This window comes from Pholcus phalangioides, unplaced genomic scaffold (assembly GCF_987345545.1).
Source record: "Pholcus phalangioides strain wild (caught in Gottingen) unplaced genomic scaffold, Ppha-v1.0 ptg000014l_1, whole genome shotgun sequence".
Classification (NCBI taxonomy): Eukaryota; Metazoa; Arthropoda; class Arachnida; order Araneae; family Pholcidae; genus Pholcus; species Pholcus phalangioides.
Window position 1 is genome coordinate 11,291,743 of NW_028301607.1, and position 26,885 is coordinate 11,318,627.

The 26,885-nt window shown below is 35.6% G+C and overlaps 1 protein-coding gene across 1 annotated transcript; it reads left to right on the top strand.

Moving 5' to 3' along the window:
- LOC149078144 (ubiquitin carboxyl-terminal hydrolase 22-like) lies at positions 1 to 26,336 on the top strand. Its single transcript, XM_089241738.1, has 13 exons — positions 1 to 325; positions 4,724 to 4,856; positions 6,003 to 6,116; positions 8,249 to 8,350; positions 9,097 to 9,266; positions 12,397 to 12,544; positions 13,778 to 13,877; positions 15,157 to 15,239; positions 18,466 to 18,529; positions 20,369 to 20,489; positions 22,808 to 22,959; positions 23,752 to 23,901; positions 26,020 to 26,336. Exons 1-13 carry the CDS (start codon positions 203 to 205, stop codon positions 26,060 to 26,062), a joined length of 1,503 nt encoding a protein of 500 aa, XP_089097864.1. The 5' UTR covers positions 1 to 202; the 3' UTR covers positions 26,063 to 26,336.
- Positions 26,337 to 26,885: the final 549 nt, after the last annotated feature.

Sequence of the window (26,885 nt, forward strand, 5' to 3'; positions counted from 1 at the left end):
CACAACTAGTCGGCACTCGATGTTTGGTCTTTTGTTTTAGGGAATTGTCGACTGCAGTCGATAGCCCTGCTTAATTCAACTGTAACTGTCTTTTGTTTTGAAAAATCCTGCTGAAACAGAGACTTTGATTGGTTTTGTGTGCTTGGTTTCGGAATTTATAAAAAGTCGCGCGGAAAGTGCCGAGCACCTTTACCCAGCCAGAATGAACGACGTCGGCAGCTGCCAGCATGTCGTTGAGTACAAGAGAAAAAATGGGCTACAGAGTTATGAGATCATTTGTAGCTGTATAGTGGCTCCTAATACTAAAGACCGGCTCGAAGTTAAGGTTAGTAATGGTAAAGCCGGGTTTTCCTAGGAATATGTTTGTTGTTGCGCAGCGTGAACCGCATTAGACCACTTCGTGCCGGCAGAAACGTGTTACATAATTACGCTACGTGTTTGTGTTTTCCTAGTGTGGCGCATCAAGGCTGCTATATTATAGTATATGGCCTTGGCATCAGCTACTCTGTCGTCTGCTTGCTCCGGTTTGAAGGGAAAGAAAACATGCAACAGAAGAGAATATCCGCAAAACGCGCAGCGCATTTGACTCCAGAAGCGGTTGGCCAATCACGCCCGACGTAAAGCGCTGTCGCCGAAAGTATTGCGCTCTGTAGGAAAACAGTCATGCTGCTTTTCCTACTGGTGAGTGTCCGGCGTGTCGCGCTGGGTGAATCACGTTGCGCGCGGCTCAGAAAACCTGGCTTAACGGTCGGGGTTTCCCCCACGTATGTTTTCGGCGCTTAGTACGACTTATTTTCATGGTCCTAATACTCAGAGATTTCCCGTTTAAAGCGTTTCCCGCGTACAACGGTTTTTCATGAATTTTTTTTTTTTAAAGCGAAACGTTATATGAGCGGATCCACTGTATATGATTCAAAGAAGAAAACAGCGTGATACACTGCTCAAAACAATTAGGGGTTTGGTTGGGGTTTAGCATGGTTTTAACAAAATTACGCAAAGATGTATACCGATAAGTAACATAAAATGAATCATCCATAATTTAAAGCCTAGCAGGAAACGGAAGAAGAAAACTTCATATGCAAATCAAAGTTCACGACGTCAAAAACCAGAAAAAGGAGATAAGGGCAGAAATCGGGATGTTGCAGAAACGTCTGTTTTACTGCCGTAACTGTGAAATTCGATTGCGCAATATTTTTTATTTTTTTTTTGAGACAAGGTGACTTGAGGATGTCTGAACAACGGGATTTACCGGAATCCATGGCATGGCGTGTTATAGGCAGACTGGAATCCGGGCAAACACAACGTAGTGTCGCGGGCGCTGTTGGAGTCACCAGAAGTGTTGCAAGGTGTCGACCAGGGCAAGGTCGGCCACTACAGCAACTGATGACCGGTATGTACAGTTAACAGCCTGTCGAAACAGAACAGAGAATGCTACGCAGCTGCAAAGATGGATGCTCTTGGCAACAGGACGAAGGGTGTCCAGCCAAACAGTACGTAATCGGCTTCATGAGGGAGGGCTCTATGCACGTAGGCCAATGGTCTGCATTCCGTTGACCCCACGCCACCATGCGGCCCGAAGAAGATGGGCTGCTGAACATCGAGATTGGGAGCAACATGATTGGAGCCAAGTGCTGTTTACAGACGAGTCCCGATTCAGTCTGGAGTGTGACACCCGACGTGTTCTGGTATGGAGGGACAGGGGCACTCGAAATAACCCCGCATTTGTTCGTGGAAGGTCACAATACAGACGAGCTGGTTGGATGGTATGGGGTGGAATCAGCATAGGCCTGCGTATGGACCTGCATATCATTCGCAATGGTACTTTGACGGCCCAAAGGTATGCAGACGAGATACTGCGACCTCATGTCATCCCTTACGCTGGAGCCATTGGAGATTCCTTTGTTTCCCAGGATGATAATGCCCGACCGCATAGAGCTCGTCTGGTGGAGAACATGCTTGAAGCTGAAACAATACAGTGTATGGAATGGCCAGCGTGCTCTCCTGACCTGAATCCAATCGAGAATGTTTGGGACATGCTCGGACGATGCATTGCTGCGCAACCAAGGCCGCCTGTTACTGTCCGAGACTTGCAGATTGTACTTCTTGAGGAGTGGAACAGTATTCCCCAAAGTCTGATCGATAACCTCATCGCATCCATGGCAAACAGGTGTGCAGCAGTCTTAGCTGTTCGAGGAGACCACACGCTCTATTAAAACTCGTGCATCATGTCTAAACTGTACTTTTTTTTATCGTTTACATGTAACCGAATTGTTACCCTAAATCATCTTTTCACGTTTTTTCCATATTTTCAAAGAATTAAAGCTTAATTCCAAATTTTTTTACGTCTTTTTTCTGTATTGCACATTGATACGTGTGTACTATCCATTGTATGCCAATACGTGGCTGTCTCGCACGGTTTTCTTCACGTTTTTGCTTGCTCCCCTAATTGCTTTGAGCAGTGTAGTTACTGAATTTTCACAACATTTCCAGTTATCTGAGGACTCATTGCAGAACAATGTAAAGTGTTCTGCTTTGGGGTGTTGTCTCCCCCAATGCTGTGTTCACCAAGTTGGGATTCATTGTTCTAGTACAGCAGTGATTCCCAACATGGACGTTAACACCCCCTTGGGGGGATGAAAAGTTCCGGAGGGGGGGGGGGGGTAGAAGCTACGGGTATAACATAGGATCCTATGGATTAGCTTGCGTAGGAGGATGATGGGGCAAAAAAGGTTGGGGGAACTATGTAGTACAGTGTTTCTCAACCTTTCTGAATCCCAGGACCAGTAAAATATCGGAAAGAAACAATTCTATGGACCCCTTGCTTTCCTTATTATGGGACTTTTCAGTTCATTTGAAATTTACTGAATAATTTTTCAATAAGTTAGGATTGAAAGTATCAAACCTGTCTGTGGACCACCGATGCCATCGTCACAGACCGTCGGTTGAGAAACGTTGTTCCTCATTGCTGTTCCGTCCCCCCCCCTTCCCAAACCTGAATGGTTCGGGAAAATTAGTGGGCCGGATGCTCTAAATCCTGCTAGTTCTTTACTTACTAGTAGTGCCAGACTGGCACAAGGCCTGAATCAAATTACCAGCATTTAACGGTTTAAGAGAGGTGCCACTCTCTTAATTTTGCCCGTGCATGTAATTCAGATTATACAGGGTGAACTGCGAATAAGTTGACAAACGAAAATGATAGATAAGCCCAAGTGGAATATAAAACACCATTTTGCTACTCTGTACTATCTCTAATAATTTTCGAGTTATGGTGGAAGGAAAAATATGTCGAGTCTGAAAAAAAACACAAATTTCTGCCATTTTATACACTATGCACAAAATAAGCACATGTGGAAAGAGCGAGAAAAATCTTATGAAGTGCATTTTCATCAGAATATTTAGATTTAATGGCGAGCTGAAAGATTGGCAAAGCTCAAAATTGAATTACTGCCAAATGTACAAACACTTTCGTTTTTTTAGTTACAATTGGGAAAAATTACCAAAAACTTTTTCATTGCACATATTTTCAAAAAAAATTAAAAACTATATTGATGTAGTTCAGAAGAAATTTGGCCTTTTGTTAGCAATACATCACTGAAATCTGTTCATCGAAGTGAAGTAGATATTCAAAAAAATTCGGAATTAGTTATATATATTTTGGTGACAATAAAATTATGTAATTTTTTTTAAAAAGACACCGCCACCTCTTGGAATAGCTGGATTTAATGGCAAGCTACGAGCACTGAGAGATTGGCAAAGTGAAAAATCAAATTGTTGCCAAAATCTACTAAAATGTCTACATCGGCAAACACTCTGATCTCAGTGAAGTATTGCAAACAAGAGGTTAAATTTTTCCTCAACTACAACATTGATATGGTAGGTTCTTTTGAAAGCTTGTGCGATGGACAATTTTTTGGTGAATTTGCCCAATTGTAGTTAGAAGGGTGTTTATGGAATTGGCGATTAAAAATTTCTGCGAAATGTTTATTTTGAACTTTGCCAATGTTTCAGTGCTTGTAGCTGGCCATTAAAAATCCAGATATTCTAATGAAAATAGTAACACCTTCTGGTCTTTCCAAATATGTGCTTAGTTCGCATGTAGGTCTTTCAGAAACTGGCTCATTGTGCTAGCAAGAGCACCCAAACCACCCTACTCAAAGTGTTTGAAATGTTATTGATTGTGGTGAAACATCTTCACCATATCTATGTTACAGCATTTCATGTGCTTCTGTTTCGAATTGCTGCAAACAAATGCACAGTTCTTTACTGTGTAGCCTATTGTTCATAACGAACTGACTTCATTTTATGAAGGCAGCTAATTTATGCACCGAAGGCTGGTGTTAAACTATAAAAGTTCTTTTGTAAAACTTGTGGAAAATGCAACCAATAAGCGTATTGGTTACATTCGAGTAAATGCAACCAATAGGCTTATTGGTTGGTTTTTATTTGTGCTTTATTTCAGTGAAATGAATTGCCAGATTCAGTTGGTTTTTTTCCCACCAAACATTAGTGAAGCTTCACTTTGCTGTCGTATATTGTCTGCATTTTTTTGAAATTTAATTTTGTTTGTTTTTGTCTAGTTAATGTATTATCTATCCATAACTGGAATAATCCATGATATTATACTGTCCTCCCACAACTGATTCACGCTACCATTTTAATTATTTCTTTCAGGTTATTTCATTTTTAAAGGTGTTCTCTAACTTTACTGTTGTTGCTCTCATAGGCACAGTGCTGTATCTGCCAGAGTTGTCTTACTTATACTACTCGTCTCCATGCCTGCATGTCTTGCGCCTATTTCGGATGCTACAAGCTTGGTCATATACATGATCATGCTCATTTGAAAAATCATTATCTTGGTAAGTACAGTAAAATCTAACTTCTGAACTCTTGTAGATGGGGACCCATTCAAATTTCAAGTGTTTTTTTCAGGTCTATGTACGGGGGGGGGGGGGGGAGGAGGAGGACAACTTAGGGAGCTAATAGTCCAGGACAGCAAGTTTGAATGGGGTGGCAAATTTTAGGAATGGGTAATCAAGAAAATTAGACAGAAATAGGAATTTGTCAGTGAACCCCCCCCCCCATAAGTCTGCCTCTGCCTAACAGAGCAAAGGGACCAAAAGAGTGACCTACTAGAGAGTGTGTAAGCATGAGTGACTAGGTCAGTGAACAACCAAAAAAGTCATCTAGAAAGTGTGCAGGCACTGTGAGTGACCAAAATAGTGTGCTAGTATGTGAAACAACCAAAATAGTGTGCTAGTATTTGAAACAACCAAAATAGTGTGCTAGTATGTGAAACAACCAAAATAGTGTGCTAGTATGTGAAACAACCAAAATAGTGTGCTAGTATGTGAAACAACCAAAATAGTGTGCTAGTATGTGAAACAACCAAAATAGAAAATGAGTATGTACCGCAAGAGAATCATTAAAAATGAAAGAAATAGCCACATAAGGTGTCGTTCAAGTAATACATCAGCATCGGGGATTTCGGATTTGCTGACTTTTGATGACAGGGGGGGGGGGGTTTGAAGGTTGCTTATGTCATTAACCACCCTTTTTGAAGATATGAAATATTCTAAGCTGCTGATGAAATTTTGCTGACAAGGGGGGGGGGTGTGTCATCAAAAATGGCTGAAAATCTGCTTACGTAATACTTGAATGGCCCCTAAACCAGCGGACAAGCACTAAAAAACTGATTTTTTAATGGGCTCAGGAGAGACAGGGCAACAACTTTCTAATTGAGTTTTGAAGGCACGGTGTCAGTATAAAATGTTAATTTTCTTATTGTAATAAATATATACAACTTGCAATATGAATGACATATGAGATTTACACAGTATTTGAATACTTTTTCCAACTGGAAGTATGTTTCTGGGATCAATGGTTTTCTAGTTATTCCATGCTAGACTTTTCTATGCACGATATATTTTCCATTGTAGTTAAATCTTAGTATAACAGAAGTATGCTATATGCAAATATTATCTCTTATTTCTCTTTTTCTGTAGCTGTAGATGTTTCCTATGGGGCAGTGTATTGCTTTCCTTGCAGAGATTATGTGTATGATGTCGAATTTGAAGCAATTCTGAGAAATTGCAAGACAAAGCTGTCGAAACTTCTAGGTAAAAGTCTTTCATGTTTGTGTTATAATTAGATGATTCATCTGTCGATATAACTTTTGTCATAATGAAATCTGGGTATGTTTTAAATAAAGCCTGGTCTCATTTCAAACAAACCATCCTTATGAATGATGAAATCATAATTAATAAAGAAATGAAGTCTAATTGTTACAGCCCGCAAGTTTATGCACTAAAAATAGTCAAAGTTCCAAAACTTCCAAAAAACAAAGTTTTCTTATACATGGTGCAGCAACTGCCTGAAACAAAAACATTCATGTCTAATACCATCTGGCTAAAGCAAAGTTCATGCATTAGTAAATACAGTAGAACCTTGTTTATCCAAACATAAATTTTCCGAACAACTCAGTCAACGGAACACCCCAACCCCTCTCATTTTCGGTTTTCTGTAGTCAACGATACTTAACAGTTGGCATTTTCTTGGAATTTGAATCCTCTTATCTCCTAACTCGATAGCTTCCTTCTATTGTACGATAATCCACTTCCCGTGGAAATATTGTACCCGTGAGCTATAGGTGTAAGCAGGGTGGATCCAGGTACAGTTTATGTAGTTATAAACAAGTGACAAGAAAACAAATGCAGGAATAGGAGCAGATTTAACTGCCATCTTTTTTTTCTTCCGTCTGACGAATTAATCCTATGGGTGTGGTTTTATGAGAGGGAGGAGTGCATCTTTTTGACAACAAAAAAAAAGTTCTTATCACGGTTTTGCTGGGAGGTGGGGAAGATATCATTTGTTACGCTAAATTTAAATTTATTCCTTTGCATTATCAAATTAGTTTCAAAATCAATTTACCAAACTTTTCACTTTTCTGAACACCTTTCGGTGTCAATGTGTTCGGATAATTCAGGTTCTACTGTAATTGTAATTCTGTTTGTTATAATTAGCACTGTTATAATACTTGACGATGTGAGTTTAACAGTTTGTTGATTGCTAGGATATCTGAACGTTATGTGTAGCAGAGAAAGAAAGTCTGTCACTTCCATGTTTCATAACACCGTTTTCTGTTTTAGGCACTTACACTGTTTTTGCGCACTTAAATATATGGAAAGGAGGCTTTCTGATAAGAATTAGTGCTTAAAGTTGACGATTGAGAATTTCAAAAGAATTCTTGTAACAATATCTAAGTTCTGCAGAATATTAGCCTCTCTAATATACTGTATAATTAATTATATTATATTATTAATGATAAGCAGGAAACTGTTGAAATAGGTGTTTATGGCAAGAAAAATTCAAAAAAGGCATTTCTACAAAAAAGTTTGAAAATAGGCAAAAAAGGCATATATGACATTTTCATTTTGCCTGAACTTCCGGATCCTACTACAGTCGAATCCTGTTATAACAAACTCCAAGAGACCAGAGAAATCACTTCGCTATAACGAAATTTCGTTATAAAGAAATCTCAGGTTTTTTTCATTATTCCTATGTAAATTTATGTCGGGGATTAGAAAAGTGTTCGTTAAAATGAGATTTTCGCTATAACAGTATTCATTAAAAAGGCATTCGACTGTATATCAAATTCAGACTTTGGTCTCTGCGATTAAAATCACCAGCATATAATTTTTTCTTCATAATTTGAATAATATTTATGATTTTAAACAGTTATTTTTCTGAGTATAATCCATGGATTATACATTAAAAAATCGTGAATTTCTTAGCATGGAGTATATACTGCTGCTGCTTAGTATCTGCAGCTTTTTTCTCTCTTTTTGCAGCTCTGAGAGTGTGAAAAGCGAACAAGTATTTTTAAAAATTAATTTGTGAAAAACAATTTTCTAATAATTTACAGATGAAAATACACTATAGCCTATGTGCCAGTGATTCTCAACCTTTGGAAGCCTGCTGCCTTTTTTTTTCATTTATTTTTGTAAGTGGAAGGTCTGGTCAAGTGCATGACTAATGGAAAATTAATGAGGAAAAACTAAAAAGGAAACGACCAATTGCACATGGGCCCCATGTGAATGATCTCAGGAAACGGCCAATTGCGCATGGGCCCCATGTGAATGATCACAGGAAACGGCCAATTGCACATGGGCCCCATGTGAATGATCTCAGGGCCCAGCGGTTGAGAAAAACTGGCCTATGCTAAATGAAACGATATAATTTTTTTCTCCAGGGATAAAAGAACCATACTATCCTTGGGAAGCAAACAAACTCCAGTTGGAACTGTTGAAACTTAACCCTGAACGAAGACTGATTTCTAGGAATTCTTATTTGGGTCGGTATCATGAGTTTTTTTTAATTCGTTTTTTTAAATCTCAATTTGATCGATGAGGTCCTAACCAAAAAAATCACTGTATTTGTGGCAAAATAGCAATATCTGTTTATAAGAGTATAGTTTTGTATACTTACGCATAATTGATTCTAAAATTATGTATATAATGGCATTTTAAAATACTTTTTTCACCTTTCAAATACCATGACTAGAGCCCAGATTATATGCAAATGCATACACGCATTTGCATATTTTGGCCTTTTTTCTGTATCAATGCATTACACGCATAAAATTTAATAATTTTCAGAATTAGTGCATATTTTGCATGCATGCATAAGTATGTCTACGTAGGTTCACTTGTCCTGATTCCTATCCGCTGTTATTTTGCTTTGCAAATTTGCCATGCTCCTTCTCTCCCTTTTTTTCATTTTTTCTTCCTCCCCCCCCTTCCATACAACCTGATTCTGACCACAGCCCTGGCTGTGCAAAATCAGAATATTGCAATGAATACCAGTTGCAATCCCAGTCTATTTTTCTTATTTTTTGTTTTCCCAAAATTAGATCATTGGGGATGCCAATGAAGCAATTCAATTACTTTTTTTCATTGACATGGTTTCAATTCTATAATATATGTTGTTCAATTTCAGAATTTTCTTCTAGATTAGTTTATCTCTGATTGATAAGATGATGGTCACATAGTTTTTTTTTTCAATGTTAAATAATACTTTTTTAAACTAATTATTTGCCAGGTCTTAGAGGACTTTTGAATCTTGGACATACATGTTTTGTAAATTGCATACTGCAACTCCTTATACACACACCTCTGTTACGAGACTATTTCTTGTCTGGACGCCACAAGTGTCAGCAAGACAAGATGATATGGTGCATGGTTTGTGAAATGAGTCAACTCTTCCAAGAGGTAATGTGTATAAAATGTATGTAGGCCTATGCATAACATGTAGCTTCAAAGCAGGGTTGTAAAAAACCCAGCCCGGGTGGGTTTTTCTAAAAAAACCAGTGTTTTTTGGGTAGAAAACCTAGGTTTTTTTTGGGCAAAATGGGGAAAATTGAATTTTCTTTTTCCATAACCACAAAATATCTAATTTAAGCATGTGTACATCTTACATTATGCTTAAATATATATTTTTAGTGCATGTTAAACTATGTATTTGATGAATAAAATTGGGAATAATAAAATAAGAGAATAATAAAGCCCAGGTGGGATTTTTGGGCAAAATGGGGGGAAAATTGAATTTCCGTTTTCCACAACTTCAAAATATGTAACTTAAATATGCATGTGTACAACAGGGTGGGTTGAAAAAAAAAATTAAGTTTTATTTTCAAATTGCTACTTAAAATTTTACAATCGACGTGCAAAAGTTTGTTATGCTTATTTTATGACATCATTGATATCTCAATGTTTATCGGTCGCACATTGTGTTCGAAAAACTGGAATTGACCAAATTTTTGCAAGTTTCATTGTGCAAAAGTTAGACTTTAAATGTGAACACTTGGAAAAGAAACAATAGAAGAAACTGTAAACCAGTAAATCCTAGTCAATTTTGGTAACTATAATGTAAATTACTCACACTCTCCTACTTTGGATGGTTGATTGGATAGGGTGTAGGTGGTGGTAGAGCTGCACAATGAAACTTGCAAAAATTTGGTCAATTCCAGTTTTTCGAACACATTGTGCGACCGATAAACATTGAAACATCAATTATGTTTTAATTTATTTTATTTCATTGGACCCTAAAGTAAGCATAAGGAACTTTTGCACATCGATCGTCAAATTTTAAGTAGTATTAAAAAAATTTAAGAAAAATGTTAAATTTTGTCAATTTTCATAAACTTCAAGTACGATGCATGACCGGAAGATGTCAATCGATTTTAAATTTTTTTACGTCATTTTTCTTTTTATTAAAGGAGGCTACTTTTCTGCACTATAGCAATTTGCAAATAAAATATTTTTTTTCGACCCACCGCAGAAAATGTATCCAAAAGTGTCCTGATACATCAAAAATAAAACCTTTTAGCTATGTAACCAGAACCATCGTTTTTTTTTTAAATCGAACCAAAACTTTCAGGAGCTAAAGTCTCGTACTTCTCTTTTTCTTAAATTTCTCACTGTTAAAGAATATCCCTACTTCATTAAATTAAATTCTGAAATATTTTTAAAGGAGCAGTGATAATTAAAAATTAATCTGGCTAAGAGGAGGAGACAAGTCATTCTGAGGATTCATTACTCTGGGAGGTGTTTTCCACTTGTCCAAATTAGCCATTTTTGGGAACTTAAAACTACAGAGTAACTTGAATTATCATTAAACATAAATGTCTAACATTATTATATATTAATATCACTTCATACAAGAAAACTGTCATGTATAGCAACAGACCTACAGAATGCCTTCATCTGGCTGACGATTTTAACAGGCAAATTTTCTGGGTCGGGCTTATATTATGAGCATCTTGAAAAATCAAGCTAAGGCTTATTTTCCGCTTAGGTGTTATTTTCATAAAAAAAAGCTATGGGTATCTACCCGGGGAGCAAATTTGACAACCCTGCTTCAAAGGGGGAGAAAAATTAATGTGAGGTTTTCATATAAAAAAATTAATACATAAAGCAGCACTACTGCAGAATAGGTAGTACGATTTCAGTGTGTTTCTATTACTTTATTAATCATTAGTGTATGGTACAGTGAAATCTCTATATATCAATTTTCAAGAGAAAATTATTATTATAGATGTTATTTTAATATCCTATATCGTTATCCTAATGAGAGGTGAATTGTTGATTTAAAGAAAACCTCTTGAAATGAATGATATCATAAGACTATATTTATGCAGCTGACACTCATTATGAAGATCATCGTTCCATCAAAAACAGACGTTACAGACATTTCTAGCTTTACATGATCAATAATTGGTTCAAGAAAAAGATTGTGTACGATGAAATCACGTAAAGTGAGTTTAATTTAGTATGGATAAGATAGCGATTGGGGGAGGGAAGAGGGATTCTTCATTACAATAAATAAATTAAATTTAATGAATTATTCATGCTTGTAAATCTGGTGATAAATAAAATCAATAATTTTTCTTTGTTGGATGAAATAAATTTAATTAATACTATTTTATAAATGCTATATGTTAGTTTTCAGTCAGATGACGAATGGAATAGTTCTGGTTTGTGTGGCCTTGCTGTCCCGAAATTCTTGGAATGATAGGCTCATACTTTTTTTTAATGAAACAGTCAAGATTCATTTTAGTGACAGCATTCTTTATCTTATTAATGATTTCCAAAAAATACCTGTCAAAAATGTGAAAATTCTATTCTCATTGGAACGATTTTCTACGATTACAATTTTGATGGGATAATCAATATGCTAAGAAAAAAAAATCATTTGTTTTCTTGAAAACTTGATGGGCTCAATAAAAATTGGTAATGCACATAACAAAGGGCTTCTGACTTCATCATTCATATTGTTTTAAATTTTCCGCTTTGATTAGTGAGCTATAAACAATATTGATAAATGAGCCAATATGCTATTAGCTCACTCTGATCATTGGGATTTGAGCATTTTATATGCACTCGTCCCATTTGCATCCTCAAATCCAACAGATTTTATCATTATAGCTATGCTGACCTTTTCAATTCTCAAGCGTATTTTCAAATTTCACGTAATTAGAATTGAAATTTTGATTGAATTTCACAGGTTAGCAATGCTTTAAACTAACTTTTTTAAAAATTGTGTAATGGCAAGAACTCATAAAGTGGGATTGTGTGAAGCAAGAAATATGTGTATATTTGGTGGCCATTATATCGAAATATAAACGTATAGGATGCTCATTATATGAAAAAAATCGGGACACATCCTACCGGTCATTGTAATGGAATGGTCACTATAAGGACTAGATATTATGTGGGATTTGCACTGTATTCTAGATAACCACAGTTTTAGTGAACATTTATTGATCTATTCTAATATTCATAATGGCATTTATATATGCTCCTGATCTGAGTCTAATGCTTCATAATTTTCTTTTTCTAGTTTTACTCTGGAATAACTAAGCCATTTGTGCCTTCAGGCTTACTATGCATCGTATGGGAGAACGCAGAGTACCTAGCAGCATACGATCAACAAGATGCCCATGAGTTCTTTCTCGCAATCTTGAATATCTTGCATCAACATTTAGAAGGCAATATAACATTGATGTCTAAACTTTATATTATACTCTTTATGCATAAGCAGATATAGGGTCCTCGTCCTCAAAAAGAGAGAAGAGAGAAAATGCCACCCCCTTCCCCCCACTCTGTATCCACCTGTGTCTACTTCAGACCTGTGAACTCTCCAGTGGATTTTGGGCTGGAGACTGTATTTGTTAAAATTCTCTGGATTTTAGCAGAAAATTAGGTTTTACGCGAGCTTCCACGTTGTCATGACGTCAATGCCTGCCGTCGTCATTAGGGAAAACACCCATAGAGAACAGCCGTGGTCTGGTGACCGCATTTAAGCAACTGGCAAAGACGTGGCTTTGTTTACGTAGCGTTTATCGGCAATCATTTATCAGGGGCATGACCTTGGTTGCCGAAATACCTGTATAATCATTATTGTATTCCATTAACAGTCATGCGGTAAACACAAGTTTTTTCATCAACAGCTTTGTATTTTGAAGTTTTTTAAATTGTTTCCTCCGATTAAATATGTCTTCAGAAAGAAAATATAAAACTAATTTATATAAAACTTTTAAGAGTTCATATACCCAAGATCAATCACTGATAGCATCCACGAAAGGAAACACTTATGTTTTATGAACAGTATGAGGATGTGATTTGTCTATTCTGAATGGAAAGACTGACATGGAATTATATTCTGCTCAGGGGCAATGCAGAACCTGCCTTGGGGGGAGGCATGGAACTTTTTCTTCATCAATTAAAAAAAAAAATTGTTTCGAATTTTTTTTTGATCGAGTCTATGAGTGCCCTCTAGGAAGAATCTCCGGATTTCTGGATTCCCAAAGTTGACCCGTCTGCTATTTATACGTCCATGTTCACTGATTCTCACAACAAATATGTTGTTTAAAAAAATTAAAACAAAACAGAATAGTCCATGATAGACTACACTCCAGCCACCATCTTGGACAATTCACCTGTTGTGGCCTTAAATTTTGTACTTGTTAGTTTAAATCACTCGTACTTTTTCTTTTTCAATAGTGTATAACAAAAACAAATTAAGCATCATCAGAAATGTATTTTAATTGGTCAAAGATTGCAATGAGTAAAAATAGATTAACTAAGGATCAACATTAATTATAATTTTTTTTTTAATTTCATTAAATTTTTCTTTAGTTTTATTTTATATAATTTTTATTCTGAAGATTGAATATGTCTGTGTAAATATAACAATATGGTATATTTGTGTTTTTGTTCAGGAGACGAAGGCTTTTCAAATGATGTGAAGAACTGTCGCTGTATTGTGCATCAAATTTATAGAGGGAAAACTAAGATTAATATCATTTGTGGAGATTGTGGGTGAGTTGAACATTCTTTCCTAAATGTTATATAGTACAGTTAAAGTCTGATGTAACGAGTACGATTTATAGCGAGAGTCTCATTGCTAGTGATTGTCAAATAGCTAATGTGAAAGATGCAAAAGGTATTCGGTTATAGTGAGTTGAAAAATCATGAAACTTTTGTTATAACATCAACTAAATTCTCCAAAAAGATCAGTGTTTTGCTTTCCCTTAAAGAACTGATCTAAAAGGATAGAATATTACCATTATCATCGCTCATGCACCTTGTAAACATTCTCAGGTATTTCTAACAAAGGACAGACTCAAAAAGTCACATTTTGTACTCCCTCTTCATATTTTTAATCCTTCCTCCTATAGACATCAGATATGTGCTGATATTATTCTACTTTTGTCTCTCCCAGTGACAGAAACCACTGACACTGCCAGGGCATATTTGACTGGACCTTGTAGTTTAAAGTGATTTCTGAATAACTGAACAAATTGTGCGAAGAAAAATTTCTGATTAGCAGAAAAAAATGTCGACCCATAAAGCCATGGATATAATAATCAAGAATATCAATTGTTCTTTCAGTCTGCTAAATTGTTTTTAGAATACAACTTTCTCCACAAAACATCTTTGAGAATCAACTGTTGTGAGACAAAAATAAATTTCATGACTGGAGTCTTATTCATTGCCTAATATTAGAAAAAAATTATCGAAAAGACTATTTTAATGCAGATATAGCAGGAGACACTATGGGACTGTGTGGTTATAGTGAGAGACTCGCATCGTGAGGATCCATGTTTGAACCCCTCCGACAGCACATTTGGTGGGCTGCTGAGGTTGGTTTTCTGTGGTTCCCAACTTTGAGACATGAATGTGAGTCGGTCTCCCCATTGAAAAGTCTTGCCACTGAGAGCTGCAAACTTACAAATATTCGGTCATTACATTTCACTCATAATTAGAAAAATGGATGGCAGCACCAAAAAATTCTCACATAACACTAAATATGCACTCAGACTGTCGTGGGCCCATATCACGAACATATTAAATTTAAAAAATCAAAATAAACAACACAATGAAAAATTTACAGAGATATTTACATTTTGTGCAAACATTTGATTTGAACCTGTGCCATAGATTGATTAATTTATTTTATGTAAGAATAAATTTGTTAAACAGGAAAAAAAAATACTAGAAATCTGTTTAATTATAATGAAAGTTTCATTTAGAGTTATCATACATCTCTGTGCTTGTGTCATTTTATTTCTTTATAAATATTTTTTTCCTAACACAGAAATGTGACCATGCATGATGACATCTTTTTGAATTTATCATTGGTTGTAGGCAATGAGCCACAACAGAAGTCGTTGAACACAAGTAAGACTCATTTTCCCTCGATGTATTTTTGATCAGCACTAAACCTGACTGTTGATTTTACCGAAATGCATATTTCCTCAAATTCTATCCCTTTGACTTTTGCCATAAGGAAAATGAATAAACCTGACAAACCAACCTATTTTTTTTCTTCATGCATTTTTTTCATCCACATCAGTGGCTTCTATGTGAGATGGTGATCTGTAGAATGAAAACAGGCAATTCTTGTAATCTGCATGGTAGTCAATGTGTTTGTCTTCAGTTTCAAAGTTTTCAAGAAAGAAAATTTTAAAAGAAATATTAAGTGATAGTGCAGTAGTCTCTCTGTTTTTGTGTCAACAAATGCTGCAATGTAAGAATTAAAAGTACCTTCTTTATCCAGACTTCATTACATTTATTTTTTTTTAAAGCAAAATTTTTTGAAATATTGATTCCGGCAAACAATAAAAATAAAAGTCTAGATGCTTAGCGAGTCCTGTTTATTTAAAGTTTAGCAGCTTTTACTGCATGTAACTTTCAGACACTTTCTTGAATGGTCTCTACATTCCCTGATTTTCTTCCACTCATAGATTTCATGTTTTTGTTTAGAATTGGGAAGAAAAAAGAAATTTTAGTTAATTTCTAAGATTTTCGCAGTGTCATTTGTTTAACAATTTTCGGTGTGCAAAATCCACTTGGCACACAAATTATTGGAATTGAGGAAACTGAGCGACTCTGTTGAACAGGTGATATAAGCACTGTATTGGGTATCACTGGAACTAATGTAAGTACACTAAAAAAATTCTGTAATCTTCTAATTGAGCATAAAATCCAATCACAAATGAAAGGTAAATGATTAGAAATATGGAATAGGGCAAGTGATCGCAAACGCAGGGCTCCCACTCGTCCTACTTTCTTGGTTTTGTTTTACTTTTCCTATTTTTTTTTACCAAATCCTATCGACAAAATTTGTGTAATTGATTTTAATTGAGCAGAAAATCATTGATATATTGTCAAATATTACAAATGTTGAAGAATGCAATTAATGATTTTGCCAAAGCAGAAATTTTATCATTTTTAAGGTTATTTGGGGGGGGGGGGTGTATGTGAACCATTTGGTTGATTAAGTTTTCATTTGCTTAGTTTGAAGGTTCAACAAGTATAGTAGTCATTAAAAACTTCTGTCTGGATGGGAAAATAATTTTGTATTTATTACTTCATGGTCTTGGACAGTAACATTCATCATTCAAAATTACGGTGCAAATAGGTGAAACAACAGTTTCAACAGTTTGCATTTCAGAGAAGTTGGATACATAGGCCTATTCTAGGTTTGATGATTCTGATGCTACCCAATAGCATTCAGTGGTCTTCTGTATTTTTAAGGCATGAAGAGGCATAAAAAATATTTACAAATGGCTAGAAATGGAAGTGCTTCATTTGTCAACACTGGCATTGAACAGTAAAATGTGAACAAATCCTTTTAAAAAATTATGGACAACGCAGTAAAACTATCTGGTTCATCTTGCCTTATTTATATCGGATCTTGTAATCTGCACATTTTGCACACTGTACTTTTGAAAGCGGTCTCGAAGGAGTGTCATTCTTAAAAAACGTAAGTTTTCAAAATTTGCTGTGCCTTGTCGAAAAGAGTTGACAAGCTCTGCACTTTGGAAGACTCCAAAAAAGAATGTAATGTAATTATATAAGGAGAGAGAGCAAAGAATTATCTGTGGTTGGTATTCCATTAGCCAGGAATGGTCCATAGCCAGTTAAAAACACAAATTATAGAAATAAATATGGTGTACAAATTTATGTGACTGCCATTATGATACACACATTTCCATCCGCCCTCTAAATTTTCTGCCAGTCTCGTGCATAGATAAAAACAGGTTTTTACATACTGTACAAATGTGTTCTGGATAAGGGTCATGTACCATTTGTGGGTTATTCCATTTATGGACAGAAATGGGTTAGGCTGTTTTCTAACTGCAGGTTGACCTGATATATCAAACTCAGATTTAACAAATTCCTTTATTTAACCAATTTTTTTAGAAGTTTCTGCTCTTAATTTGTGTTAATCTCAGCCTGATAAAATGATTTTCCCCAATTTCACAAATAAAAATGTTGAATTTAACTGATTCATTAAATCAGTTTGACTAAAATATAAAACTGGGTTCGTTTTCCTCTTATATTTCATGTCAAGTGCTTTAGGTTTGGAAAAAATCACCAAGGATTGATGTACCCAGTAAGGATGTAACTTAAAATAATAGGTATGCCTGAATCAATATTTTAAATGTGTGAAAAGAATGTGTGTGTGTGTGGGAACACTTATGATTGATGGAATGATTATGGAACACTGATTCCCACACCAGACATGTGGTAAAGCAAAATGCATTCCTGGTCAAAATCTTTACCTGCCTCTGGACATGTTGGAAAATAGATTTGTCCAGTCCTGGTACCTTAGTATACAAATACTTCATAACACTAAGAACGGTGAGATTCAATCAAAAAATCTCATATTTTATTTCTTTATCTTCAACTACGGTACTATTGACACTTTTACATGTATTGGTAATAAGTAAAATCTTTTGAGCCATTCTCTGGCATCCATTTAATTTGTTCGAGAATTCTCCTGATTTCTCAATTGCATTATGACGTTATACCCTGCATAACTAAGTTACTGTTGTCCTTCAGGCGAGAATAAATTTTGTTATCACAAAGAAGAATTTTAGGGAGTCTGCTCTAAACTCTGCGGGATGCCTGCCTACATACTTTGTACCTATCTGTCATAATGCTGATAATTTAAACTGTAATTTCACTAGGTGGTTCAAAGTTTCTATCAACATTCATCTTTCGTGTCAGTGTCAGCATCCTTTCATTTCCATTTCCTTTCTTTCGATTTTATTCATTAAGGAGTGCATTCCAATTTGGTATTTCAGCTTTAAAATTCACATGTCGTTGTATAGTCAGACACTTATAATGCAAAAAAGTGAAATATTTGTTGTACACAAACTTAATTATATTCATACCAGCTTGATAAGCAATATGAAATTCATGGGAGATGGGGAAAAATTTTGTTATATGTGAAAATATTTGTAATATCTGCATTTTCTATAACTAAGTGTGGCTGTACTTTGAATTCAGCATTAATTTCATGTTTCAGTCCTTGTAATTGTGTGCAAGACCAATTTCATAATTTATAATAATTAAATTAATAATGGTTTATAATAAATTGTGCTTCCGATTCAAGGTACACATGGAAAGTCAAGTCAATGTGATGAAGAATCTACTACACTTTTCCAATGCTTAGAAAGGTTAGATGACTTTATAAAGTTGCATACATTGCCTATTAATATGTTTGTTAATCTCTTATTAAAGGGGGGGGGGGTCTTCATTCAGACCCTGCGTCAGATAGGACACTCCATCAAGCCTGTGGACCACCAAATCATACAGAACATCAAACTCTTAATAACCATGAACAGATGTTTCCCTTGTTATTATATATGCTTGGTTTGCACTTTGTAAAAGTGATAATGATAGCTGAATGATAACATATGTGATTCCAATAAGCAGTGCCTATTGTACACTGAAGAGCCAAAAAAAATTGTACACCTGCCTAATATCGTGTAGGGGGCCCGCAGAAGTGCCGCAACACGATGTGGCATGGACTCGACTAATGTCTGAAGTATTGCTGGAGGTAATTGACACCGTGAATCTTGCAGGGCTGTCCATAAATCCGTAGGAGTAAGAGGGGGTGGAGATCTCTTCTGAACAGCACGTTGCAAGGCATCCCAGATATGTTCAATAATGTTCATGTCTGGGGATTTAGGTGGCCAGTGGAAGTGTCTAAAGTCAGAAGAGTGTTGCTGGAGCCACTTTGTAGCAATTCTGGACGTGTGGGGTGTCGCATTGTCCTGCTGAAATTGTTCAAGTCCGTCGGAATGCACAATGGACATGAATGGGTGCAGGTGATCAGACATGATGCTTACGTACCTGTCAGAGTCGTATCTAGACATATCAGGGGTCCCATATCACGCCAACTGCACACGCCCCATACCACCATCACAGAGCCTCCACCAGCTTGAACAGTCCCCTGTTGACATGTAGGGTCCATGGATTCATGAGGTTGCCTCGATACCCGTACACGTCCATCAGCTCGAAGCAATTGGAACCGAGACTCGTCAGACCAGGCAACGTGTTTCCAGTCCTCAATGTCTGTGTTGTTGGGCCCAGGCGAGGCGTAAAGCTTTGTGTCGTGCAGTCATCAAGGGTACACGAGTGGGCCTTCAGCTTCGAAAGCCCATATTGATGATGTTTCGTTGAATGGTTTGCATGCTGACACTTGTTAATGGCCCAGCATTGAAATCTGCAGCAATTTGCGGAAGGGTTGCATGTCTGTCACGTTTAATGATTCTGGTCAGTCATTGTTGGTCCCGTTCTTGCATGATCTTTTTCCAGCCGCAGTGATGTCGTAGATTTAATTTTTTACCGGTTTCCCGATATTCACGGTACATTCGTGAAAATCCAAATTTCATCTCTACCTCGGAGATGCTATGTCCCATCTCTCGTGCGCGACTATAACACCACGTTCAAACTCACTTAAATCTCGATAACCTGCCATTGTAGCAGCAGTAACCGATCTAACAACTATGCCAGACACTTGTTGTGTTATATAGGCGTTGCCGACTGCAGCACCTTACTCTGATTGGTTCCATATCTCTTTATTTGCATACGCATGCCTGTACCAGTTTTTTTGGCTCTTCAGTTTATATACTAGCTTTTAGCTACTGCTCTCTTCCCTGTCCCAGCTTTCTTCATCACATTATGAATTAAATGTTTTGCCATGTTTATTCAAATTTTTTTTTTCTTTCAAATATTGTAAAATATATAATATAATTCTATAACTCTAATTTTATAGTTTTATCGTAATTGACTGGGGATGAATAAATTATGTTATATAGGTGTATGTAAATTTGTGAAATAAATCTAAAGTGAATATGCATTAAGTTTCATAAGTACCATCATTTATAATAAGGATGATTGAGAAAATTTGAAAATAACATCCAAATGACATGGTTGAAATGATATATTGTTTAAATTGATATATTTTGCATCTACTTAGATTGATTGACATTTTATTTATCTGTTCACAGTTATATTGAAGGAGAAAGCCTCAAAGATCCTCATACATGTTCCAGCTGCCAAAAAAAGGACAAGTGCTCAATGCAATCAACTATTATGAAGCTTCCAATACTCATAAGCTTCCATTTCAAGGTATTTATTTGATTCTTGAGCACACACATCAGGGCATGACAAACTGCAGGCACAAGGTCACCGTTGCAATTGGAAGTGCCACCTAAAATTTTGGAAAGTGGAGTCGGAGTACAACAAAATTTTGAAATTCAAGTTAGCGTGTCTACCAACATGTAAGGGGGTCACAGAGTTTCAAAAAGAATTACTGTGAAAAGTCTGTTATAAAGACGATCACAAGGAAAATTGTCATTATAACAGACTTCTCGTTATAAATTAATTTTCATTTTTTGCACCGTCATGTTATAGAATTGTAGAAAATTTGCTGCTTTTTATCTGCATTAAAATGTCTTTAATTAATATTAAAAAAAATTTATCTAAATGAACAGAACTGTGGTCATGACATTTTTGGCTTTATAGCAGTTTTTCTGACATTTTTGCATATAATTTTTTATTATATACAAAATTATATTATATCATATTTTCGTAGTGATGTAATCAACCAAGTGAACAGTTAATATTCTCAACCATTATATTGCTGCTCACTTTCGTGAATATTTTTTCGCTAACAAGAAAAATTTTTAGCACATTTTTTTTTGTCATTCGGAAATGAGTTTAACTGTAAATTTTGGTCCCATGATCTTTTATTCACTGGAAGAGACAAAAGTGGATTAAAATAATCGCATACTCTGTGTATATGGCGGAGAAGCACAAAAATATGAAAAGAAGAAATTGAAAATTTTGATTTTTCTCTACCTCCCTTCTTTGTTAGAAATACCTCAGAGTAATTTTTACGAGGAACATAAACCACACATTAGTCATCGCATTTAATTCTTGAAGAGAGATAGAAGAGAAAACAATATTTTTTGAGAATTTTCTTTACTGTTATAGCGAATGCTCTTAATTTTCAACTTGCTATAACCTACATTTTTTTTTGTATCTTTAACATTAGCTATTTGATAATCACTTGTTTATATCAGACTTTTACTGTATTTGGACTAATTTTCTCAGAGGGGAAAAAATGTTTTCCTTCTACAAAATTTGACTGGTGCCTAAATTTTTTCCAAATTTGTCAAGCCCTGACATACACATGTACAGTGTTCTCCTCAAGCACCATTCCACTGAGCAGATTGCCCATCTAAGATTTATAGAAAAAAATTTTTACATCATTTTCTGTATGCAAATTTGCACCCAGATGTTTCTTCCTGTTATCCAGCTGTCAAAAAATTTTTAGGGGAAGACTTTATATGTTCAACTATTTAGCATTTCTTTTGCCTTTATGTCGCAGGTTCTTAACCTTTTTCAGCTGCCACTCAAACCCAACAATAACAATATCAGCTTTGTGACCTATGGGACTGACTGTTCTTCGAAATTAGTGAAACCAGTGATGAATTAAGTGCATTTATAACAGTACTGTAAGTGGATTTGTATGAATCATCTAGGAAACCCCTGCAAATTAAGTTTTGGTTGTGACCCATCGCTCAAGAATCTGTGCCACTGTGGTGGTTAGTGGTCATAGTGAAACTCGCATCCTGAGATTCTCATTTGAATCCCACGGGTGCCACAATAGGGGTTGGCTGAAATTAGTTCTCTGTGATTCCCAACTTTGAGGTGCTAATGTGAGCCAATCTTCCCATTAAAAAGTCTTGACACAGAGAGCAACAGGTCTACAACTTTACAAATATTCAATCATTACACTTCACTCACTTTATTTCTGAAATACAGATGGTTAGCACTGAAAAATCAGATGTAACACTATCTATATATATGCACTGACTGTTAGGTATACACACTCCCGGCATACTTTACTCAGTAGTAAATTTCCCATTACGATAGACCAGAGTTGTACTCAGTTTGAAAGTAAAGAAGAAAGAAAGCTCAAAAATCCCTGGTTCTTAGTGGATTTGAATGATCCATTTAAGATGTCCCTGTGAACAAGTTTCGATCATGGCCCATACCTCAAAAATCTCTGGTTGTTGGTGGCTTTGAACGACTCATCTTGGAAGCCCTGCGACAGTTTGTCATGATCCATTGGTTAAGAACTCCTGTTTCATGAAGAGAATTACAAAAGAATAATGTATAATTAAAAAAAAAACTTTTTGATAACACTATGTGAAAATGCTTTTGACAGAAACTCCAGTGTACGCGGGATAGAGTAATAATGTAGTGCATGTTATAAAAAATGTCTCGTGCCATCCTGCCTTTTTTGAAATTGTAAAAGTTTGTCTTCAAACTTTTCTCTTGGTTGTGTTCAATGTTTTGCATGCTAATGTCTCAGAATATTACATTCTAATTTGTATAATCTGGATACATACATAGCAAACTTAATTCTTTCATTACAGCGTCTTCATCAGACTCATAAAAAAAAGACTTTCATCTCGTTTCCTGAGCTGTTGGATATGACACCATATACGTCTTCATTTCATCAGAACAAAGCTTCATCTGATACCATTGGAGAGAATTGCATGAGCGATTCAATCAATAGTGATAATGAGTTAGTATAAATTAAGTTTTAATATTGATCACTTCTGAAGTATTGCAAATGAATTTTTGTTCATATTTTGTATATCACATGTATTTTATACTTGCAATGCTCTTCCATATGAGTTTTATTCCCCTGTGTTATTCAGCATGCTGTAAAACTCTTGGGACACCAGCATTTTGAATGGAGTCAAGTCCATTCCTGTTTAATTAGGATATATTCAAAAAACCAATATCAGTTGATGTTAATTTTTTAATGAATAGGTGAATCCGAATAAATTAATGGTTTTTCATGTAGCAAGCCCTTTTTTTACACAAACTTGGTAATGATAATAAAAATTTGAGTTTACTTACTGCTCTAATTTGACTATTGTCAACATATATGAAATACAGATTTCAGACATTTTTTAAAAATGTGCGGAAGTTGAAGATATAAATTACAGCATTGTGTTTTGCCATGCAATTATTTGATACTTTTTGCTCTTTAATTAAGCTTATTCTAATCTTACGCAGATTGTCAGGGCAAAAGTACTTCAATATCTACGTATGCTTCTAATCTGAATTCAATTGATTCTTAGGTTGCAGTTATTTAAAAAAGACCTTAAATCTGTGACTGAGATTTCAGTCGTGCCGGAAAATGTATTTTTTCCATCATACTGGTCTGCCTTCATGTTTCCGAGCATGTCGGCTGACTAACACAGGGGAGTATGGTATTTGGAATTCTGATGAGTCCAGTCCTATCGATGTGGCTAATGTATAAATATATTTTTTTAGAATTGTGCTATTTTGCATTTTAAAATTGCAGGTACTGTTTATTTGCTGTTGTAAATCATGAGGGGTCTGGTAAAGGAGGCCATTACACTTGCTACATCCGACCAATAGGTAATCAGTGGTTCAAATTTGATGATGGGTACATCACCACCGCACACATAGATGATGTTTTCTCAAGTGAAGTGTAAGTTGGTATTTAGTAAATTATAGCAAGAATTTTATCATTAGAGATTATAATTAATAACTACTACTTAACCATATATGCACCTGGTACAATGTATAACAATCAGCTGCTGTGCAGTCATGTGGAGATTGTGATGGACTCTGATTTTGAAGATCAAGGTTTTTGAACCATGTTGTTACAGTGGATGGGTGGCCGGCGTTATTTTTCTCCGGCTTTCCAACTCCAAGGTGCAAATGTGAGTTGGTTTCCTATTGGAAAACATCTTTCCACAGAGAACAGGCAGACCTTTAACGTGGTGCTTACATAAAACAAAACTTCAAGCATTTACTATCTTCACTTCGAAATATGGAAGACAGATGACAGCACTGACAAGAACTTGAAGCAAGCACAAGTATGACAAAAAATATGTTAGGGCCACTTATATGTACACACATAACTTGTTCCGGTATGTATGTACAGATTTGTTAGAAATTTTGCAGAGGAATGTATGGTTAAGTAATAGTGGCACAATTAACTTGTGTGTCTGATTAAGAATGACTGTTATTCAGAAAATGGTATTCTACGTATCTTTGGTTTAGAATGAAAACCTTATATATATATATATATATCAAAAATTCTCAACTTAAAGAACAAAAAAAAGACATTATATAATAGTCCATATTAACAATAACAACTTTTAAATAGGGTGTAAATGCAGTAGAATCCCATTATAACACAGTTTAAAAAAATTTGTAATATGGCATTCACACAAATAAAAATTACAGATGATACATGCACATGATGTTCCACTGCCAACTATGTATGGCATAAAGATAAAATGCTTGAACAGCTTTTTCTGCGATCTATGATCTTAAATCGTTTCAACAGCTTTTGGAAATGACATACAATGAGTTGACTCAGAGATAAGACTGTGCTGATCGCTTTCCCCTTCCCGCGCACATACTCAGGGGGCAATAAAGACTTCTTTCCAATGACAACCAAGGTCGTGCATTGCCTAGCACAGTGTTTCCCAAAGTAGGCAATATCACCCCCTGATGGGCAATGGAATGGTCCGGGAGGGGGGGGGTGATAGAAGCTATAGTTATAACAGGATTCTATGGGCTTGTTTGAGTTGGGGAGATAAGAAAAAAAATCTCTGAAGTGTGGGGGGGGGGTGTCTTTTTTTTGTCAAGCACTTCCATACCTGTAGTTAATTAAACGCCTGCACAATGTAGTTTAGTTTACACAATGCCAAAAGCTTTAACACTAGATTCATCAATAATGTTATTATTTGTTATTAAAAAGTCAGATTAGAAATTAGTCCTGCATATTTTGAAACAAATTGCACAGCTGACCACATAATTATATTATGAGCCTTAATGCAGCGGTTCCCAAATATTTTCAGTCGTGGACTTTCCCCTCAGGAAATCTCTTGGTGTCTGCTATGAACCCCAATTTATGGCAGCAGAAACCACAGCTATCTAACAGCAAGAATGTTCTCGAACAATGGAGGACATTTTATCCAGTACTATAGTAAATACGATGCGCTAGCAATGAGCAATGCAATCTACTGGACTTCAAAAGTACTAAAACAAAATTTCATGCCCCTATCAAGAGCTTTTGTCACAAGTACAATTTTTTTCAAATCAAACAGTATTACTGCTGCAGTCTACAGCTGTGATTTTGCATGTAAATTCAAGAAATTTATTTTTTCAACATTAATTTATTTTATAATTCTACAATTGGGTCATGGAATCCCATTTTGAAACTGCCGCCTTAGTGCAGTGGTTCTCAACGTTTGGAATCCCGTGGCCCCATTTAATTTTTTTTTTTTTGTGAATTGAAGACTCAGTCATACACAAGACTACTGAGAAATAAATGGGTAAAAATGAAACAGTGAACCACTCACTGCCTGGTACCAGTGGTTGACAAACACTGTTTTAGTGTATCAAAGTAATGTTATTTTATTCCCGTAATTGTTCCAAAAATGATTCTTAAATTTTGAATCTATATGAAGAGATTTTTTTTTTACAGGAATGTTAAGTAAGGGTTCGGGGTAAAACTCTTGTATTTTGTGAAATATAGTTTTGACTACAGAAAAACTGTTTTAAGTTACAAATTTCATATTAATCATTTCAGGTATCTTCTCTTTTATCATAAGAAAGTGCTGGAATACAACTGAATCCAGCCGCCAAGTTCCTCACTAGACGTCCACCATATCGGCTTGAAATTGATTCATCATCTTGCACAATCGGTGGCTTGTTCATTGTTCTCGATCCAGGAAGTCACTACATAAGTTATTATTCAAGTTTTTTTTGATCAATTTTGCAGTTTCATGACGATTTTCATGTGATATTTTCCCTCTCCAATATATTTCATGTACTTAGGTTTTGTTTCGCAGTGTCTGTTTAAATGTATTGTTGGAACTATCAGGAATTACAAATGTCTTAAGATAATACTATGTGTGTGTGTGAATCAATTTTATTTTTGTATGATTGACTGCACAGCTGTTTTTTTTCATAAAGAGCAAATCGGCAATGTGTAGCATACGGCAAGAGACGTGCCTTCATCTTTATCATAACTCTTAAAAACATTTAAACCATCACAATTAGAATTTTTTAATTTCAGATTTTAGCATCATTTGCTTCTGAAAAATAAAAAAAAGCCTCTGTTTGTGAAGAAGCATTTTCCTTTTAAAAGACTTTTCTTATTAAAAATGTGCCATTTAACTCAATTCAGTTGATTTTAATTTGAAATCTGCACATTTAAAATATAGTAGTGATTAAGTCGGTATCAAACGTGTGCTCGAGTGGCATGGTGGTAAGATGCTCGCCTACCATCGTGAAGGTTGTTGTCAGGGTTCTGGGTTCAAACCCAAGGGAGGATATAGATATATTTTCCCTAATGAACTTGAGGTAATCTCACAATGTAAAACAGCTATCTCTTCACACTGGAGTAAACGTGGAATCTATGCAAAGCGACAACTAAGTAGAATTAGTCAGGGA

Bases quoted from the DNA above. Each gene is read 5' to 3' on its own strand.
- LOC149078144 (XM_089241738.1), top strand. From the start codon at position 203: ATGAACGACGTCGGCAGCTGCCAGCATGTCGTTGAGTACAAGAGAAAA. The intron at 326-4,723 runs GTTAGTAATGGT...TTGCTCTCATAG, and splicing joins AAGACCGGCTCGAAGTTAAG to GCACAGTGCTGTATCTGCCA. The intron at 13,878-15,156 runs GTGAGTTGAACA...TTCCTAACACAG, and splicing joins ATCATTTGTGGAGATTGTGG to AAATGTGACCATGCATGATG.